The 20,517-nt window shown below is 40.7% G+C and overlaps 2 protein-coding genes and 1 long non-coding RNA gene across 4 annotated transcripts; 1 reads left to right on the top strand and 2 right to left on the bottom strand.

The window, feature by feature from the left end:
* Positions 1-329: 329 nt before the first annotated feature.
* Positions 330-3,346, bottom strand: LOC119016573 (zinc finger protein 786-like). The gene is made up of 5 exons (XM_037092501.1): positions 3,275-3,346; positions 2,653-2,772; positions 2,394-2,509; positions 1,795-1,938; positions 330-1,698 (listed from the first exon to the last, which is right to left on the bottom strand). The coding sequence occupies exons 2-5, from the start codon at positions 2,744-2,746 to the stop codon at positions 1,195-1,197; spliced, it is 858 nt and encodes a 285-aa protein (XP_036948396.1). The 5' UTR covers positions 2,747-2,772; positions 3,275-3,346; the 3' UTR covers positions 330-1,194.
* Positions 3,347-3,756: 410 nt separating this feature from the next.
* ndufv1 (NADH:ubiquinone oxidoreductase core subunit V1) lies at positions 3,757-20,492 on the bottom strand. 2 transcript variants are annotated; one of them, XM_037092500.1, is made up of 11 exons: positions 20,388-20,492; positions 18,858-18,970; positions 18,686-18,768; positions 18,371-18,541; positions 17,974-18,157; positions 17,506-17,695; positions 17,179-17,391; positions 16,882-17,048; positions 4,386-4,467; positions 4,135-4,280; positions 3,757-4,012 (listed from the first exon to the last, which is right to left on the bottom strand). In XM_037092500.1, exons 2-11 carry the CDS (start codon positions 18,957-18,959, stop codon positions 3,938-3,940), a joined length of 1,413 nt encoding a protein of 470 aa, XP_036948395.1. In that variant the 5' UTR covers positions 18,960-18,970; positions 20,388-20,492; the 3' UTR covers positions 3,757-3,937. The 2 variants fall into 2 exon arrangements, with proteins under 2 accessions (XP_036948395.1, XP_036948394.1); XM_037092499.1 differs by having other exon boundaries at positions 3,871-4,012; positions 20,306-20,397.
* LOC119016576 lies at positions 5,385-15,633 on the top strand. The gene is made up of 2 exons (XR_005074194.1): positions 5,385-9,733; positions 11,120-15,633. It is a non-coding gene; the product is annotated as an uncharacterized LOC119016576 (long non-coding RNA).
* Positions 20,493-20,517: the final 25 nt, after the last annotated feature.

Genomic DNA, 20,517 nt, shown 5'->3' with positions numbered 1-20,517 from the left:
ACACATTCCTTTAATTGATTCTTACAATATCATAACAGTTAAATGGCTGCACTTAAATAGCGCTTTAAAGTTTGCCTCTGATTTACCCATCTGTACATTCACTCACAAACTGACAGTGAGGGTCAGGGTTAAGGAAACGTACTGTAAATAATGTTTACTTCAACACTTATTTACCTCTGGGAAGAGAAATTCAAGACTCTTCGATGGATTGACTCTTCACTAGGTCACTTAGTGTTATACCACTATATCAAACTGCACAAAGATGACCTTTTGTGATTCATCATTTATTTGCTCACTTCTAAAAAAAGAGTTTCCACCACACCCTGGCCTATTAATTGGATATGGATTTTATTATGTTTTGGCCTTACATTCTTCATGTGATTGTCACCTTTAAAAGTTTTCCCCACAATGAAATAGTACAGTTAAATACAAAACATTCCCAAACATTTGAGGGAGAATCATCTAGTTACTCTACAATGACTATACAACTTTCCAGTACAATAGAGGTAACTGGATCAGCAAAAAGGCCCATGTGACATTTGTTCATAGTGGACATAAGTCATAGCCATATACAGAGTGGTACAGAGGTTTATTCACATGTATAAGATGTCTTTTGAAAGCAAGTGGAAAAAAGGCATTCCAGAAACAACCTCCATAATTCAACAGTATTACATAACCTTGCTGCAAAAACTCTCGCCCTGAAATATTCACATATAAATCTTCTACCTACACTACAGAGAAAATTATGCAAACACTCTGACAATCATTTATCTGAATGATGTAGGATGAAGTATTTCCCTCATATATTATCTTTGTTCTGCAACCTCTTCTCCCACAGTGCTCACTGTGGGTGTTCTGGTGGGTCAGTTGTATCCAGAGTGATGAGTCCAGGTTGTATGATCTTTGAGCTGCTCAGGCTGAGTGTAGGTGTCATTACACTCTGTGTGCATGTACCCCTTGCAAGAAATTTCAGTGAATAAAAAGTTGGCGGGGAGAGATTACGATGACGTGAGAAACTGTCATCTCCTATCAGAGAGTCTGCTGCTGCATCATTGATTCACAGCTGCATCATTGATTCACAGCATACTGTCCATGTAGATGCGCTCCAGACACCCTCCCATAGGTGCTCAATTGAAAAACTGTCGGCTATAAGTTAGAACAGTGGATCAAATAAAGTTTAAGGTTGCTCAAAGTTTAAGGCTGTTTTTTTCCAGTACAAGGGGGAGGCCCATGCTTCTCCCTCTTGTGTGCCCTCAGGGCTGTAACAGAAGGAAATACGAGGTCACAATCTGCTTCAGAACAAGGAATCTTGAGCTCTGTTTGCAGCTCATTGGAGGGGCACCCCTCTGCTGTTGAGTCATCATATCCTTCTCCCTCTTCTTGTTTGACCTTGGTGTCAATCGTCCCTAATTGAGCTGTGTACTTTGGTTTACGGCCACGTTTTTTGCCAGGTGGTTTAACATCACAGTTTAGATTACTAGCGTATTTCTCCTGGTGCTGCAGGAGCTCTTCCTCTGTCTGGAAACCCTGACTGCATTTGCAGCATTGGTAAGTGTTGACGTCATCTGCCACTACTGGGCGCTGGGGGTGCACTGCAATACGGTGGCTGCGAAGTCTTGAAGGACTGGGGAACAAGGCGCCACAGTCTCTGCAGGGACACCGTCGTTCTATGCACTCGTATCGTCTGTGTTTGTTCAGCTGCAAAACATTAAACAGTCATCAGAGACAATACACAATTGATCCACCATTTCCCAATATCAATAAACAGGCTAATGTAGCCTGCTGCACCCTCACCTCAGTGAAGGTAAAGAAGTTTTTCTTGCAGTGAGCACAGCGGAAGGGCTTCTCCTCTGTGTTGTGGGTGGCCTGGTGCTGGGTGAGGTCGTCAGAGGAGGAGAAGGACTTGTCACATTTGTAGCAAAGGAAGATTGTATTAGTCTGGAAAATGATGAGACGAAAACAAGGAGAAAAATTATTCAGTGCTTTAGACGTTTTTATAAAAAGAGGGGTGTAAACAGTTTTCTAATTTAGAAATTAGTGTTGCCATCACATATAAATTGTCCCATACATTAAACTGCTTGATTGCAAATCTTTCATGACAAAGCTGGGGGGGTTCTCATCAAATGTTTTTTTCTTTCTGTTGAGTACAAATGTCTGCCAATATATCACTTAATTGATATGAGATGACAAAAATAGTGGACAATGTACCTATATGTATATTTTTTCTTGATTCTCAAATATTGATATCAACAACATAATCCAGTACTGGTTGGTCTGTATCCAAGTTCATGCCGCAGTTGCAATTCTCAAAACCAAATGGAAAATCCCATTTATAATAGAGGAATTACCGAGTGTACATGAAACCTGACCTGGCGTTTCTCATGGTGCTTTACCTGCTGCAGCTGCTGTTTGTACTGGTCCCGATGACTCTTCCTCATGTGTCTCTCCTTGGCTTTGGCATTGCAGAAGGTGATGAAGCACTGAAAACACTGTAGACTCTCATGCTGATCTGCATCACAGTGAGAGAAATTCAATTAGTTAAGATGCAAAAGGCGAGAGACGGCACATGCAACTGCATGAAAACAAAGCCTTAAGACTTTGACAGTCAACCATTAGTTCACACATTAACCACGCACAGACAAATCATCTTACAGGACTGCAGAGGGACGACCGCGGGCTCAGACTTGATCTCCGCTGAGGTGGATCTCTTCTCACCCCCAACAACGACTTTCTCTATCTTAAACATTTCGACACCGACTCAACCACATGGAGCTGGAACACAGGAACACGCTGCTGTTGTATACACACTGACACAATGCATCACATAATTTAACATGCCAAGCTAAAACGATGACAGACTGCAGTGACAGACGCAGGGCTAGCATTAGGATAACCCGCGAGTATGTTCCAGTTAATCGATTAAACACTAAAGACTGGGTTCATTGAAAACAAACTGACAGCTCAATAATAAATACACGCCCATTCAGGTGGCGAGTTTCTGTTAACTTTGGACCGAACAGTAATGAAATACAGACAAAAAACAGCTAACGTTAGCCCGGAGCTAAGCTATTTTAGGGGAAGGATGGAGGAGACATGCACAGCCACAACTGAAAGAGGAACGATTTTGCACACATATTTTAACAATATTTGCACTGTGTTGCCTTGTATTCACTTTCGTTTTGTACCCATGTACTTAAAATCTGCATTATGGGAGGAATAACGGTACATTTTGACTCATTGGTCTTTGTAAACAAAAAGAGCATCCATTTCTTACCGTTCGAAACGTCTACCGAAATGAAGCCGCGGTAAATACTCCGCCCACGTCACGTGATATTGACACCAAGGAGTTATCGCGAGATCATAACAACAGGAGCTATGTCTGGAATGTACCACTGTTAAAAGAGTGTCTTTTAATAAACTTTACAGAGAAAATACCTTCTGTAATAATGAGTTATAAAAGCCTAGTAAAATAATGAAATCATCTGGTGACTTTATATTATAATATTTTATAAGATGTTTGTATCTATTTTCCTTAAAAAGGTGTTTACCCCTAACTGTACTGATCTGTTACAGTGCATTGTTGCATTCCTAACTGCTACACAATAAAAAAATATATAACATTATTCATAATAAGTTAGAATAGTACTATTTAAACCAAATCTATTCATTAAAAAATTAAATATGGACAACATTTTTATCGATAGGTGTAAAACATGCCACACACCATGTTTTAAATACAAAGACAAAACAGACACATGGTTTGAGGTTCATAGAATTTATTGGTTCTTTCATCAGACAAGGCAGACACATCAAGTAAAATATGATGATAAGGTGAACATAGGGCACATTATCGATTTAAATAGTTTGTCAATGACAAAAGCACAGGGTTAAGTGCGAGCGAGACAGGAGGATGAGTTCATGAAGTTGTACGAGACATTTATGCCCTGGCCTGCTGCTGCTGGCGTTCAGCAATGCGGCTTTCCATCACAGGCCTGAAATGCCTGATCAATCCCTGAAAACACAGAGGAAGACAGTACATTAATTTTGCATATATAAAAGCAGAAAAATGACAGTCTGTATGAACAGCAACCATGTTAGTATGCAAATATATAATAACGTTTCACTTGTGCTTACCTGCACTGGCCATGCCGCACCGTCTCCCAGAGCGCAGATAGTGTGTCCCTCAATCTGCTTACTGAGCTCCCAGATCATGTCGATCTCTGCTGGCCGTGCATCGCCTTTCACAAAACGCCACATCATGTTATTCATCCAGTCCACTCCTGCAGAAACAGATAAAAGGGGCAAAAGGGTTTGTAAAATGGAGAGACTTGATGTGTGTAGCATCTTGGTTGTTCAGTATATAATGACAATGAAGTAGCACTTACCTTCTCTGCAGGGTGTGCACTGCCCACAGCTCTCATGTTTGTAGAACTCAATCAGGCGGGCAATGGCTCTTATAATGTCAGTCTGCAAAATGAAATGCATCCACCAATGTCAAAGATGTGTCATGATCTCTTTACGCACCATGATTCAACCTGCTGTAGTGGCAGATACAAACAGGGTCATGATCATGCATATAAATTGATTTGAGAATACAACTTGCAGTTCTGTATTAATAGGGAATTTGAGCCTGATGAAAGACCAAGGTTTGATGCTTCCGGTATAATAAAGGCTGGACTGGGGGAGCAGCAGGTGCAGCTACAGCTCACTCAAGGCCACAGATAGGGGCCTGGGTGAGACACTTTGTAGGCCTTAAGGAAGTCAGACAAAAATGAGAATAGTAAGATGACAGTCTCGCGTGATCATGACAAGGGGGGTGGTCCAGGAGGGCACTGGTGACCTGGACCTCGGGTATAAAAGAGGGTGATCGGGGCAGATTTCTCAGTTGCCCCGGGGTACCTCATGGATTTATAACTCTTCTCTTGGAATAAACACCTTTTTGGACTGAAGACTTGCTGCCTCGCCTCTGTTTTGGACTTAGTCTCTGAGCGGTCTTGTCTGTTTTGGACTTAGTCTCTGAGCGGTCTTGTCTCAAATTTGGACTTAGTCTCTGAGCTGTTTTGCCTCTGGTTTTGGACTTAGTCTCAGAGCCGTTTCTCCTCAGATTTGGACTTTAACTTTTGAGCGGAGTCACAGAGTCAGATAGTGGAATAATTGGACGGATAAGGAAGGTAGTCTCCCACTACATTTTGGCGAGCCTAGCCGCGGAGGAGCGGCCCGGTACACAGCCTGCGGCGGCGGACCGGGAGGGACGGGACGGCGGATCTCAGGCGCGCCCCACATACACCATTAAGGGATATATTTATATCTTTTCTTCATTTACGAGTGATACCGTCTACTCCTTCCCAGCCCCAAGTCTCAGGTATTGTTCTAAAAACCTCTCCAAAAGAACCTAAGACTGAGAATTATGAAAAATAAAAATTAAATTAAGGTAAATTTAATTAAATTATTATTGTAAATTTTCCTTTATAAAAATTAATAAGTAATTTTAAGTATTGTTATTATTATTAGTTTTGGTTGTATAAAAAAATAAAAAAGTAATAACCTGAATTGAAGTATTTAAGAGGCATGGCAGCGGCCTTCAGGCCAAAATTGTGAGTATGTGTGATTGATAATTATATATGTATGTTTCATGTATGTTTATGTAAAAGTATGATTTAGTCAAGTCAGTTCATGTGCGCAGCGAATTATGTCTGATAAATAATGTTCATGCATAGCTTGCCCTAACCACCTTTTAATGATAAAACAAAGTATGTATGAAGAGGGATGGATAAATGTGAGAGAATGCTTTTTAACATGTTAATTTGCATGTGGATCTGTATGTGTCTGAGTCTTGGAAGTGGAATGGTGTGGTATGTTGTAAAATATGTGGCAGTACTGAGAATAATGGCACAAGGAAACTGCACAAGCAGTTATCTGTTAAAACAAATAGCTCGAGCTGTGGAGTGTAAGGAGACGGGACAGATAAGTTGAGTATAAAATGCGTGTTGATGTCAGAACAAGTTGTTATTGTTGTCTAAGTGTCTCATCAGCTGTTATTATTGTGTAAAAAATCCGGAGAAGTTGTTGTAAATCGTTATTGTGGTTTTGAATAGGAGCTTGTTGCGACCTAGTAGAGGGTCGAAGAAACTAAGTCTTATCAGTTGTTATTGTTTAAAAATATGAAGAAATATAAATTGTCACTGTGGTTTGAGACTCTAGTAAGAGGTTGTAGCGGCCCGTGAAGAGGGTCGAAAGAATTACAAGTCTAATCTGTAGTTGTTGTTGTTGTTGGAAGTCGTTAAATAAGGTGTTGTTGTGTTGTGAGATTTGAACAAAGAGCTCATTCGACCCGGGTGAAGGGTCAAGAGAACTGGCGGTCTTACGAATAATCATTGTGCCCTCTCAGGAATGATTTAGACGCGCAAGAAGTTCTGTTTGGCGGGGAAGCCAAAATCGCTGTGCCCTCTCTGGAGCGATAAAGAGATAAAGCGGATCCAAGAACAGCGCCTATGAAAGAGGGCTGTTATAGTGAAACAGCTGTAGAGTAGAAGAGAAGAAAATAATATAAGGCCTTTGTAAATATATGTACATAAAGTGTGAAAATTGAAATATGCATGAATATATGTCTTAAAATAAAAGAGGATTAAGAGTACTGTGTAAAATATAAAGAGAACAATTGAGGCAGGACAAATTAAAAGAAATAGATAATTGTAGTAGAAGAAATTGTTTTTTGACAAAAATATGTAAGTAAACAGTGGAATTGTTTAAGAGAAAAAGAGAATAATAATTGAATGTCCAGAAGAGCAGTCTAATCCAAAAAGATAACGGCTGCAAGGAAGAAAGAATAGAAGATAAAACTAGCGCAGCGCCAGCTGTGCCAGTTAGTATCTAACAAAATGGGCATAACGCACAGTAAGCAGCAGACAGGACTGACACCCGTTGCATGAAGATTTGTCACAGAGTATCCCCTGGAGCCAATAAGTAGCCGTTAACCGGGACCTTTGACCTGAATTATTGTGACTGAATAGAGGCTGAATTACAGAGAAAAGACCTAAAGAATGATGATAATAAATGATAATGATAAGTAGAAGGAAACATGACAATTTCCACTGTGAGAAGTAGACGGGAGAATAGTGGGAAAAATTACAGTAGAGGTGAGAGAGAGAGGGCCAGAAGCAGAACACACACATACAATCAAAAATAGATCAGGGGAGACCTTGAAAACCAGCCAGCGCCCAGCACAGAAAACAATGAGACACTGTCAGGGCAGCTGCAATTTAGACTTCAGCCAAACCTTCTGCATTTAGCAGAGAACTTAGACTTGGAGTAGAGAGCAAGCATTAAAATCGATGCTGTGACAAATAAGTAATAAATAATAATAATAATATAGGCGGCAGGTAGAGCAGGTAGGCTCGTCATCGGAACAAGATACTGAACCCCAAATTTCTCCTGATGTGCAGTTGGCACCTTGCGTGGCAGCCTCTGCCATCAGTGAGGGCCCTGCGCTGAGCTGATGACTCGTCCAGGGAGTGCCCTGCCTTCACCCAGACAGATAACTGCGACTGGCTCCAGTAACAAACCCTGCGACCCCATAAAAGGGATGAAGTGGTGACGGACAACAATAATGATGCTAATAATAATAGTAATAATAATATTTAATAAACAATAAGAAAATAGTAAATAATAACAGAATAGTAAATAATAGAAGAATAGTAAGTAATAAGAGAAGTGTAATTAAAATAACTGATAATTATAGGCAAATTAAAGTAATATGATATGATAATAAATTGAATGATGAGGATAAAGTGGTGGGTGATAACACAGATACAAGCATAAAAATGAAAATAAAATAATTACTGATGACTATTGCGCCACTAAACGGGACATGGAAAATCAAGGTGTCAGAACGCATTTTTGGCTTGAACAAACATATTTTGATGATGAGGAAATTGGACATTGGAAACTGAGCAAGAAATCAGTCAAACATTATGGCATTTGACGAAAGTTGGTAATACAGACTCTTCCGGTTTGTAATCAATGTGCTGTAAAGAATATGATCAGGATGTGAGAGGAGGAGGAGAGACTCCCATTTGGAGTGTCAGAAAGTCATATAAGAGGCAATTATCTCTACATGAGGGGTTATCGTTTTGAGAGGGAGTAAGATATGAAGTGCCGTGAAAGTATGTGACCTCCACTCTGTTGTATTTAAGTCAGTAACATTTGGAAGACTGGAGAGAACAGTCTGGACCTTCCCTACATGCAGCATGCATTAAAAGAGATCTGATTCATCACACTGAGTCTAACATTCTTAAGATATAAGATAATCCTTATAGGTGAGTAAGAAATTGAAAGGAAGTGACTTATGCAAACCTGATAAAGGGTAATACAATGAAAATAATAGCATATAATAGGAAGAAAATATAATATGATACAATATGAGATACTGTAATAATGATATGGTACAGTACAGTATTACATGAGGCCCCACTACAATAAAATGGGTGTATGAGTGAAAATAAATATATGAAATAAGTATAAAGAATAAACTTTGTGGTGACATTCAGTGACTAGTATACAGCCTGTATACTACAGGGGTGCGTTGCTCGGAACGAATGTGTCATACAAACCAAAAAGTTACCCAAAGTTAGTGTGTGGTTGATGAGATCCATCCATACACTGTATGGGAAGAGCAGAATGATTGTGAAATTTGTTTGAATGATAAGTCCATTGAAAGTTTAAGCACATCTGTCCCAGTGAGTCAGCTGAAAACATAAGGAACAAAACCGGAAATTTATAAGCTCTATCTGACCCTCTTACAGGCTCTGCTGAAATAATGGCAGACAAATGGGGAAATAATGTGGTTAAAAATGTTCAACTTTGGCACTGTGTCACCCATGGGGTGCTTCCAGTAAAAGGCACATTAAGCACAGAATGTTTAAGATAGTGTAAAATATGTTAAAAGAAAAGGTAACAGGAAAGCAGGAAAGAAAAAAAGGTAGACTGACAAGTTTTTAAAATCAGTAGTGGGACTGAAACGGTAATGGGAAAATAGAGTTTGAGTAACATAAAGAAGAAACAATGTAGGGCCAGAATTAGGAATTGACCTCCTCCATGCTGTCTCCACACCTACAACCCTCCTTTAAACAATACCTTCTCCACACAAGGTCAGGCATCCCAGGATGACTCTGTGAAGGAGGGAGGAGGATAACCAGTACACCCTGTCTTTTCAGCCCTCTTTCTCTCTTCTAAAATGAGTCACAAATTAACCTTGCTTCTCCAAAAAAGCCTTTTTCTCCACCAGCCAGCTTCTACTGACTACTGACTGCGGAGTCGAGATCACTGAGGGGATGATGTTCCCCGACCCCGTGCTGAGGCAAACAAGGAAGCAGACTGTCATTGAGATCCAGAAGTGTTTTATACACAGGCCATGTCAGCCAAACAAATTGAAGGAGGCTACAGAGGTATCACCTGACACAAAGACTGGAGTCGGGTGGGCCACAGAGTCCTGGACAAAGATGGCAGGCACTGCACAACAGCCAGAGGAAAAGGAGACTGGGCCCGTATCAAATTATCAAGGAAAGTGCAACAGCACTGACCAGATAAGCTATGCTGCAGAAGTAAGGTTATGGGAACCCCGAGCTTAATCATCAAGAAGGGAGAGATCCAGAGGAATCCTGACCACATGCACCAGCTAAAGGTGTCTGTTCATTTCCCAGGATTCACCTTGACACAGCCAAAGGAGACAGCAGAGGTCAGAGGTCTGAACTTTGAGCAGCACATACACAAGACACACACACACACACACACACACACACACACACACACACACACACACACACACACAGAGGGAAACACTGATTGAATGTTAAAGTCTAAGCTTTGCTTTCTGGCAGTATTTGATAGCTTTAGGGCTCTAAGCAAGTTTGATTTTTAGAAATATAAAAGATGCACATTCTGTTGTTATCCTGTTGTTGACTGTTAGACTAGGTTAAAGAAAATATCCACTCAGCCCTAGGGCTGTCAAGGTCATTGCTCATTCATCAGGGTGCCATTGTTGACTCTCTCATTTCACCATGTACCTCCCCCATCTTGCCCGAAAAAGAAACCAAAAAAAAAAAAAAAGGGGGGGGGAGAGATTTTTAAAATACTTTAGGGTCATAAATTAAGATGCTGTAATGACTGTGGGTTTTCAGTTACTGATTTAACAAATGCATATTCTAGCATTCCTGTTTATCCTGACTCACAGTTCAAGGTTGCTTTCACTATCAATGGTAAACTTTGTTCATGGATTTGGATGCCATAGTTTTCTTCTCCAGTCCAACTTTGTTCCAAAACCGCAAATGAAAACAAATGATTGCCTTATTGGATTTAGCAGGCTATTGTTGTCCATAGATTGAGCTTTTTCTCATTCATTTTTTTTTTATTCTTTTAGGCCTCCCAGACCATAGACGTCCCTTAAAGAAAAAAAATCATGAAAATAAGACATTTCTGAAATGAGGTGTTTATTTAAAAAAAAAAAAAAAAAAGAGTAGTCCCACGGTGACGAAAAGTGATTAATAGATCATTATTTTTAACTTTACGTAACTTTAACGTTATGACCATATCTGATATAATTATGTGTCCTCTAACTGTTTGTGTTCTGCATGCTGTTTCATTTAACCTCAGAAAACCAAAAAGAACAGATAATTAAATATGTTGCAGATAGGGCGCAGTTTGCCTGTCGAATTTTGATGCAAGACGCTCCAACTGGTAAGCAACCTTTAGCATACTATAGCACCAAGTTAGATAACTCTGAGGCTGGTCTGCATCCCAGTTGTCAGGGACTTGCAGCAGCAGCTTTTGCTTTGAGAGAGCCTCAACAGGAACCATAGGACACCCAACAATACTGTATACATCTCACCAGATACATGCCCACCTCACCAGTCCAAGGTTTGTGCTTACACAAGCTAGGTTATGAAGTTGTGCTCTCAGCAACAACTGAACATCCAACGCTGCAATACAGTTAATCCTGCAACATGGATGATGATACCCATAGATAGAATGCAACATGACTGCCTTCAAGCCACAAATGTGTTTCTGAGACCACGTGAAGATATGCATAATCAGCCAATAACAACATATCTCTCTCTCTTTGTAGATGGATCCTGCTTCAGAGACGTGACAAGCAACAACACAGGTTAAGAAATTGTACAGTTGCTGCCAGATGATATATTTACCACAGTCCAAACAATCTATCTTGCCCAACCATGCTCAGCACAGCTTGCAGAAATTAAAGCTTTTAACTGCCGCAAAGCAAATTATCAGAAGGCAAGCGGTTAAATGTATACTCACAGTGGGCTATGCATACGCAGTGTGTCATATATATGGAAATATCTGGAAACAGAGAGGTTTTCTCAGAGCGGAATGGCACACCAGTAATGCATGGAGCAGCCATCTTAACACTAATTCAAGCATTCATCTATCAAGTGTATCAGCTATTATCAAGTGTGCTGCTCACCAAAAAAGCAGTTCCCTAATAGCCAAACGCAATAGCCTGGCTGACGAGGCCACTAAACAAGCTGAAACCGGTACATGTGTTGGACGGTTGAAGGCAGCCGAAAACTGTGAACCACTCACCACTTTACCATCCTTAATAGCAGCCCAGAAGGAGGCTGACATACGTACAGTTAGTGTGGTTAAAACGTGGTGATATTAAAACCACTCAAGAAGACCACCAGAAAGGTTTATGGTGTAAGCACAGTAGATAAAACTTTAGCAGAATGTTTGTGCAAACAATACTCTGAGGAAAGCCTTTCCTGCTGCAAAATTATACAAATTATACAAATGTGTTTGCCAGAGTGCATGAATTCTGATAACGAGTCATCTTTTGATAGAGATAAAGATTAAACTAGGAGTTTGAGACCATGGACTTCTGAAAATAAAGACAGTTCAGGCTAAAAAGGGCAGAGACTATCCAGGGTGGAAAAAAAAAAAAAAAAAGGAGCACTCTTCAATTTGGGCTAAGAGAAAAGAAAAGGGTATTTGTAGGACAGAGAAATGCAGGTTAAAATACAGCCTTAAGTCCATGGACGGCAAACATCGGATAAATAATCAAAAAGCAAGGTAAATTAAAGTCTAAATTAAAGGAAATGTGAGAATAATGCATGCGAGAACCAAAACTGAAAAAAACACACACAAAAAAAAAAAAACAATCTGAACTGAAAATAAACAACGATAATAGTTGTTAACAAAAATCGAAGACCAACAAAAAAGTTTCAGTTAAACCAACAATAAATGTTCGAACATTCTTATGGGGGTTTAATAAAGTAAAAAAGTAGTGTATGAGGTTGTTGACTGTGTGTTGTCAACTACCTGTGTCTTGAGTGTGTGTTGAAGAATCTACTGGAAAAATTAGTGTTTCCTAAAATAAATTGTGCTATTTTGCAGTGTTGTGTGATTTGGTGCTGATGTAACTGTCAGACATTGGAGACATTTTTGCTGTTCTAAAGAGCTTTGTATTACTGTTAATAAGTGGTTAAGTGTGTTGCAGTACTCAAACGATGTGAAGGTTATTAGACAAACTTGATAGTTCTGGTCTAAAATGTGTGTGCTAATAGATATATTAGTATTGAATGTGATTTATGAGATGGTTGTTCTTGTGTGTTGTTTTTGACTTATGAATACTATTCGTGCAGGCTAAGAGTTTATAAATGCATGTGTAAAGTGTCGTTGAGATAAGGAATCCAAGTGACGGTCGGTTGAGGTTACAGCCGAGGAGACACATCCCCGGGCAGGTTTTATATTGTTTTAAGAGCGGGTTCCTATCTCGCTGATGGCTGAGGGAGTTGTGTGCTGAAAAGTTGTGTTTCAAACTGCAGCTCCATTGCTCCTCCCCTGGTGTGTGTGAGAGGGGGGATGCTAGCGCCCCCCGCTCTACTGCACGTCCGGTGTGACGTAATCACCCTCCCTTTCTCTCCTCGCTGTCGACTGGGTCCAAGCTCAGTGAACTTTTCCTTTTTTAGTACATCAAGGTTTTGTTGTGTATTTTTTTGTTGTTGTTGTTTTTCAAGCTCCTTTCAGCATGCTGTCTCATTAGTGGTTGTTGTCTGAAGTGAATACCTATATGCAAGTGATATATACAATTTACGACGATTACATATAAGCTGCTATTTCAAATATTATAACCAATTGTGTTGCAAATACAGTTTAAGCCAGTTTATATTCAAGTAAACGCTATGATCTGTTCTTTGGAGTTACAGGGTGTGAGCTGAAGAAGGCTGTTGTTAATCAAGTAGCATTTGACCAACCTACTCTATTGCCCAAATGGTGTGTTCATAACAAAGAAATTCAAAGCTAATATTAGAACTGAAATATTAGAAATGATATATAATGATGTTGAAAATACTGAGATCCTTTACAAAAAAGCATATATATAAAGTGTCTGTGTTGATTGCATCATGATTTTCACATCAAAGTTCACATACCTGTTACAGAAGAAGTAAAATCATCATTTTAACTACAGAAACATCAAGCATCTAATAAAAACATACATATAACATGTCCACAGTCACAAGGTTCAGTAGAACATGCCAGTGGTATATCAAAAACTAAAATAGCCAAAATCATGGCTGATGGTAATGGTAAACTCACCTGAGAAGATGCTTTGCCATTAGCACTAATGTCTATGCACTCACAAACTAACAGACTAACCCATCTAACCCTGCATGAAATGCTCACTGGATGCCCAATGCCACTACCACAGTGCAGGGGCCCTATAGAGGGACCGCTTCAGCAGCACTATTTATGGGGTTTAACTCAAATCTACAGATGTGTCCTCCAACAGGTGAAAGACTGATAGTAGTGTCGGAGAGGCTGCCGAGGATGATGCCACCAGCACAACCACGGGCAGTGACACCCTGGAAAGCGCACGTGCAGGACCGTCCGGCCTGCAAGATATACACCACCCGTCCACGCCTGAATTCTGGCCAGAGTCAGAGCGTTCTCTGACTCAGATTAATTTGTTTGTTTTCTTTCTTTTTGTGCTAACCCTTTCAGGTTTCGCAAGGGGGGAGGTAGAAAGAGAAGTCCTAATGACATGTGCCACTATTAACACACCACATGTTAACTGTGCACTTACCATGGTCACCTTAGCCACAATTACAAGGGCATAGTGAAAATGGGAGAACTACTACATCTTCTGTATGTAAAAGCTGACACATATGGTTGTTCACTAACCACCGATGGCACAATAGCTAACGCTCCAGGTTAACATTGGGTGGGACTACCCCGCACCACTGACTGTCAAGAGAATGGATGGTGACATTACAGGTAATACGCACAAACACGTCATGTTAGGACACAGAAACAATCAGAAAATGAAACTTTTAGAAGCCAGTAGATGGATTCGGCTAAAGAGTAACTGAGAAAAAAGAGATTTGGCCAAACTAAGAAGCACAGAAAAAGACCAATAAGAGTGTATTGTACGTTACAAACGTCAAAAGAATACCACTGCCAGGAAGTCACAGAGGTGACTGTTCGGATATAACTGAATGTCTTGCTTGTTGTGCAGTGCACATGGCAGTGAAATTGGATAGATGGAGTTCCAACTCTCAAATATGCCAATGAAAAATTAAAAACAATGACAGCTATGTAAACTTGATAAACTAATCTTCCTTTTCTGTGTAGCACGAGGACGAGTTGGTGTATGTAACCTGGAGAAACACAACCAACCTGACGTGGTGAGACTAATGAAGTGCAGCAATGAGACCTGGTATCCGGCCACCAATGGGGGCAATGCTACCACCATAAAAATGTGTGAATCCAGCCCTTCAACAATTAGCCCAACCACAACTACAGGATGAGCTCTCCGTGGATAATCAGCTAGGAAGACAACATCATGGATAGAGGTCAAAATGTAATTTAGATAAATGTGCCAGCAAGGCTGTGAGCCTGGCTAAGGTTGCTGTCCACTCCTGCAGAGGAACAATCCAAATGGATACAACAGAGCAGAGGTATCTGTCAGTGCCTGCACCCTCCAGGAAGAAGGGTGAGCTATCAACACAGAGACTACTGTACAAGGAGAGAGACAGGCTGACAGGTTTATAAATTATGTTCCGACAATTGTACGACGATCCCTTGTATTCAACATAGTTATGTAGAGTCAAATGTTGTAAATGTGTTGATGAAGAAAAGCGGGCACTCATTTGTGAAGGTCACGTCAGAAAGCTGAGTGCCATAAAAAGCACAAGAAATGTATTAAACCAGTGTGGTTTACAGGAAACCAGTAAGTTCATAGGGACTCTGGTGTAATGTTGGCCTTAGGGCCGCCACACTAACCAAGGCAACACCACGGGTAATATGTCACCAAGGCTAACAAATAACCCAAGCGTGTCATTTAAGTCCAGGTGCTAAGATTGGATAGAGCTCTTACCTGTCGTTATGTAATTGGATCATTGGAAAAATACCAGAAGAAATTTTTTTTTACAAAAACAAAAGGTGGTATGAGAGTTTTACGTCAATGATCTAATAATTACTGATCTAATGTTTGCTGAACTGACCAAAGAGGGATCATCTTTACAAAGTGTGTCTAGATAATATTCTAATTCTAAAGGGTTTAAGAATTTGTCTATGTAATCTTGTGCTTTTCTGAAAAAAAAAAAAAAAAAAAAAAAATCTTAAACCTATGATATATTCACATGAGCACGAGTTACCTAGTTATGCATGCTTAAAAACAAACCTTGAGGTGTTGAATGGTGTAATTCATCAAGAGTTTGATTCACGTGTGTCACAGTCACGAGTGCCTTCAAAGAGTTAACCACAATGTGTGATTTAATGCTGTATGTACACATATTATGTTTGCACCAACAGAACAGGTCAGTTGGTGGGCCACATGGTGGGGCATTTTACCTCTCATAAACAGCTAATTGGAGAGGATGTTTCCCCTGTCATGTTGCCAGGTCAGAATAGAAACCTGTCAATGAATATCACTGGGTCATCTGTTTGAGGGCTGGTCCAGAAGATGGCTCAGGGAGAGCTCTCAACTATCGTCTTGATAGTTGAAGCACTTCCCTGTGGGTTGATACTCATTATCAGTCTCGTAGGATGGGGTTGCATTTACGCTGTTTGAAACTGTATATTGTGTTTTATTTACAGTATACTCATGCTGTTGTTTCTGTTTTGATGATAAGACAACTGTACTCCCTGATGTTCAAGTTTGAAGTGTTGGTCCTTTTTAGAAGGACCAAAGGGGGGACTGTAGTGGCAGATACAAACAGGGTCATGATCATGCATATAAATTGATTTGAGAATACAACTTGCAGTTCTGTATTAATAGGGAATTTGAGCCTGATGAAAGACCAAGGTTTGATGCTTCCGGTATAATAAAGGCTGGACTGGGGGAGCAGCAGGTGCAGCTACAGCTCACTCAAGGCCACAGATAGGGGCCTGGGTGAGACACTTTGTAGGCCTTAAGGAAGTCAGACAAAAATGAGAATAGTAAGATGACAGTCTCGCGTGATCATGACAAGGGGGGTGGTCCAGGAGGGCACTGGTGACCTGGACCTCGGGTATAAAAGAGGGTGATCGGGGCAGATTTCTCAGTTGCCCCGGGGTACCTCATGGATTTATAACTCTTCTCTTGGAATAAACACCTTTTTGGACTGAAGACTTGCTGCCTCGCCTCTGTTTTGGACTTAGTCTCTGAGCGGTCTTGTCTGTTTTGGACTTAGTCTCTGAGCGGTCTTGTCTCAAATTTGGACTTAGTCTCTGAGCTGTTTTGCCTCTGGTTTTGGACTTAGTCTCAGAGCCGTTTCTCCTCAGATTTGGACTTTAACTTTTGAGCGGAGTCACAGAGTCAGATAGTGGAATAATTGGACGGATAAGGAAGGTAGTCTCCCACTACACTGCTGGAGAAAAACTTACGGATTTGTCCATGACGATGATTGCAGCTGTACCCAGGCCAGTCTGAGCCTGAACAAGACCATCAAAGTCCATCAGCACTTCTTCACACACATTCTTGGGAATAAGGGGTGTTGAGGAGCCACCAGGGATTATAGCCAGCAGGTTATCCCAACCACCACGCACTCCACCTAGCAAACAGATGTTCGTTTCAATTAAGTCAAAAACTGGGCTCAAATTAGGGAATGTCATCTTAACAATCCAGTACGCCCCTTCAAACACTGGATAAAATAATTGACACGTTTTGAGTGTAATATGTACCTGCATGCCTCTCAATGAGTTCTTTCAGAGGGACAGACATCTCCTCCTCTACGGTGCAGGGGTGGTTAACATGGCCAGAGATGTTGAACAGCTTTGTGCCAGAGTTTCTCTCTCTGCCAAACCCGAGAAACCACGAGCCTCCACGACGGCAGATGGTGGGCGCCACAGATACAGTCTCCACATTGGCAACAGTTGTTGGGCAGCCGAACACACCTTTAACACAGCAGCAGATAGTGAGGCAGATGTTTAAAAGCTGCTTTTGGTAAGAACGATCATAATTTTCCATCTTCTGTAATATTTAAACCTCCTCTGTGTGTTGGAACTCACCCACATCAGCAGGAAATGGGGGCTTCAGGCGAGGTTTCCCCTGCTTCCCTTCCAGGGACTCAATAAGAGCAGTCTCCTCTCCACAGATGTACGCTCCAGCACCACGCATCACAAACACATCAAAGTCGTAACCGGAGCCACAGGCGTTCCTTCCAATGAGTCCAGCAGCATAGGCCTCATTAATAGCTACCTAAGAACAGATATTGAAAATACAGTGCTTTAACAGGATGATTTATTGTAAAGTCTTGCACAATCATTCTTGCACTGCTAAACTACTGAAAATAATTAAAAAATTAGTTACAAATATGCTGCAGTCCAAAACGTACCAAACAAGCCCATATTTAAGAATTCTTTCAACAGACATACTCAGCCCTTAAGCTTGTTTTCAAATTATATTACAGTGATTGGTTGATTTGGAGCATACTTTAAAAAAGTTTACGTCTCAGGGTTCACTCTGTTCATTTTCACCTGCAGGTTGGACGACTCATTGTAGAACTCTCCTCTGATGTAAATATAAGCAGCGCGAGCCCCCATGGCCCTCCCAGCAACCAGGCAGCCCTCCACCAGCTTGTGCGGGTCATTCCTCATAATCTCCCTGTCCTTACAGGTGCCAGGTTCTCCCTCATCAGCGTTCACCACCAGATACTTTGGCCTAAAGCGAGAAATCAGATCTGGGTTGAAAATACTGAAATATGGTTTGCAAGTAAATCATTCAAAAACTGCATACTAAAGACTGTTATAGCTTTCTGTAAATGCACAGATGGGGAAAGAACGGATCAAAAACACAGTGGCTTTTTAAAAAGAAAAAAATAATATTCAAGCCAACTTTAGGTTACTTTTTGCATCAGTCTGTCTCCTCACTAACCTGCCATCGCTGGGCTTGTTCATGAAGCTCCACTTCATGCCTGTAGGGAAACCTGCTCCACCTCTCCCACGCAGGCCAGACACTTTGATCTCATTGATGATCCAGTCGACTCCCTTCAAAAGGATCTCCTTAGTTTTGTACCAGTCGCCACGCTTCAATGCCCCCTTCAGCCTGAAGCACAAATACGAGCAGGTGAGGAATGTTTTTTTGTTCTTTATCATTTGATTAGTTCTAATACTACAAAGACGCTCAGTTCGTGCATAACTGGGACAATGTTTATTTTCCTGAGAACACAAAATTAATGAGGGGTCTTACCTCCACTCATGGCGACCATAAAGGTTTGTAAAAATTCTGTCTTCATCTGCCAGAGGTCCAAATGTTGTTTTCTTAGGAGCACTCTGGAAATATGAGACAAACACATACAATGTTAATGTATTGTAACCAAATGCACTGCAGTTTAAATAAAATACAGGCATAGTATCTGTACCTGTGTGCTGTTGAATCGGGTGATAGCGGTCACTCCACCCTGGCTGACAGCAACTGGAGCGCGAGCCACCCCACACACTACTGCACGGGTCAGGGACAGCATCCTTGTTCCTGCTGGGAATGGAGGGACAATAACATGACAAATCAATTGGATAGCTGAGGTTACCCTGTTAATGCAGGACAATCACAGTTAGGGCTGCAGCTGATGACTTTTTGATTATCAATTAATTTGCTGATCATATTCTTTTAATATATCCATCACAAAGTCCATCACATTTTTCCAGAATCTAAGATGAACTCTGTAAATGTATGTCCAACCAATAGTCAAAAAACCAGTTTACAATGACATAAAATAAAGAAAAGCAGCACGTCCTCACATTCAAGAGGCTCGAACCAGACAATATTGGGATTGGAATAGCAAATGCCCTTTTTCTTAGAAAAAAGACACACAAAAACAATGCAATTCGATGCAACACTGTTCACAGAGTTTGAAACAGCGCTTTAAAAATGTGTCTCTTTTTTAGACTGTTAAGTTTAAGCAGGAGCACTATAAGATTGTTTATATCAAGTAATCAAGTTCCTAATTTGAGGCTCACTTAACTCACTTGTTGGGATCTGTAACAAGCAATCTGGAGATGTAAGAAAGGTCACACATTTTACCTTAATCAAAACGTAAACACTTTGTGATATTGAGATTTTATTTACATTTCAACAAACTGTGCAGCCCTAGAATCAGTGTAGATAGAACAAATCCATCAGTTATCTACAAAACTGAGAAGTACCCCCACTTGAAACATTACTATTACTTTAATCATAATGGTCCTGTCCTCTAACAACAATACTAGCTATAGCACAGAAATCACACTGTTATTAGCCGTAACAACAATGCTTTATCATAACTGCCAAACAGCCTTTGACCCTTCATGCAGCATCAAAACAAATAGGAGCAGCAGTCGCATTTTATTTCGGCAAGATAAAGATAAAACACACGAAATTACTTTAATATTAAGGTGGGCACCAATAGATGTTTGGATTAAATCAGTTTACATATTAGAAAAGCTCTGGGAGAAATCTTGTGTAACTTCTTATGTGATGTTGTTATGTCAGAGGTGTTGTGGGGTACAAGCTAACGAAGGTGAAGGCGAATGCTAGCAGTGTTATTTAACCTAATACTCGACTTTTAATATTTAAAGGCGACCGTCTTGTAACGAAATTGCATGACTATGGATTAATCTGAACTCTTCTGCCTTCGCTTACGTGTGATATTTAGTCCACACTGACCTCCATGCTCATACAGCTAGCTCCTGCTAGCCTAGCGCTAAGCTAAGTTAGCTGCTGGTTAACCTTGTGTAACGTCAGTATAAAAGCAGCGGATTCACGACGTGGCAGTCAAATATCGGCGAGACTCGGTGAGACTATCTGACAATGTATCAATTATTCTTTCCATACCTTAAGTAACACCTGCGGCATTAAAAGCAGTTAAAAACGATGAATGTTTGGTGCAAGATAGCAGACAGTTGTGGCTGCTTACCTTCTCTGCGTCCCGAGCTGACTAGTTTATGAAACACAGACCGGAAGTGGATGAGGACGCGGCCCGGACGGTGTCACCAGTAACACCGCTGTAGCGCAGCGGAGGCTTATTTAAAAGTCCAGGTTGCACA

Source organism: Acanthopagrus latus, chromosome 3, assembly GCF_904848185.1.
Source record: "Acanthopagrus latus isolate v.2019 chromosome 3, fAcaLat1.1, whole genome shotgun sequence".
NCBI classification, from domain to species: Eukaryota; Metazoa; Chordata; class Actinopteri; order Spariformes; family Sparidae; genus Acanthopagrus; species Acanthopagrus latus.
The sequence above is the reverse complement of the archived record's forward strand: the minus strand, read 5'-3'. Positions and strand labels throughout refer to the sequence as shown.

Coding starts and splice junctions, on each gene's coding strand:
- ndufv1 (XM_037092500.1), bottom strand. CDS start 18,959: ATGCTGTCCCTGACCCGTGCAGTAGTGTGTGGGGTGGCTCGCGCTCCA. Junction 18,542..18,685: donor TATGGTCGCCATGAGTGGAG/GTAAGACCCCTC, acceptor TTTGTGCTTCAG/GCTGAAGGGGGCATTGAAGC. Junction 4,468..16,881: donor TCATCGTCATGGACAAATCC/GTAAGTTTTTCT, acceptor TTCATTTTGCAG/ACTGACATTATAAGAGCCAT.
- LOC119016573 (XM_037092501.1), bottom strand. CDS start 2,746: ATGTTTAAGATAGAGAAAGTCGTTGTTGGGGGTGAGAAGAGATCCACC. Junction 1,939..2,393: donor ACAAACAGCAGCTGCAGCAG/GTAAAGCACCAT, acceptor ATCATTTTCCAG/ACTAATACAATCTTCCTTTG. Junction 1,699..1,794: donor ACTTCTTTACCTTCACTGAG/GTGAGGGTGCAG, acceptor AATGTTTTGCAG/CTGAACAAACACAGACGATA.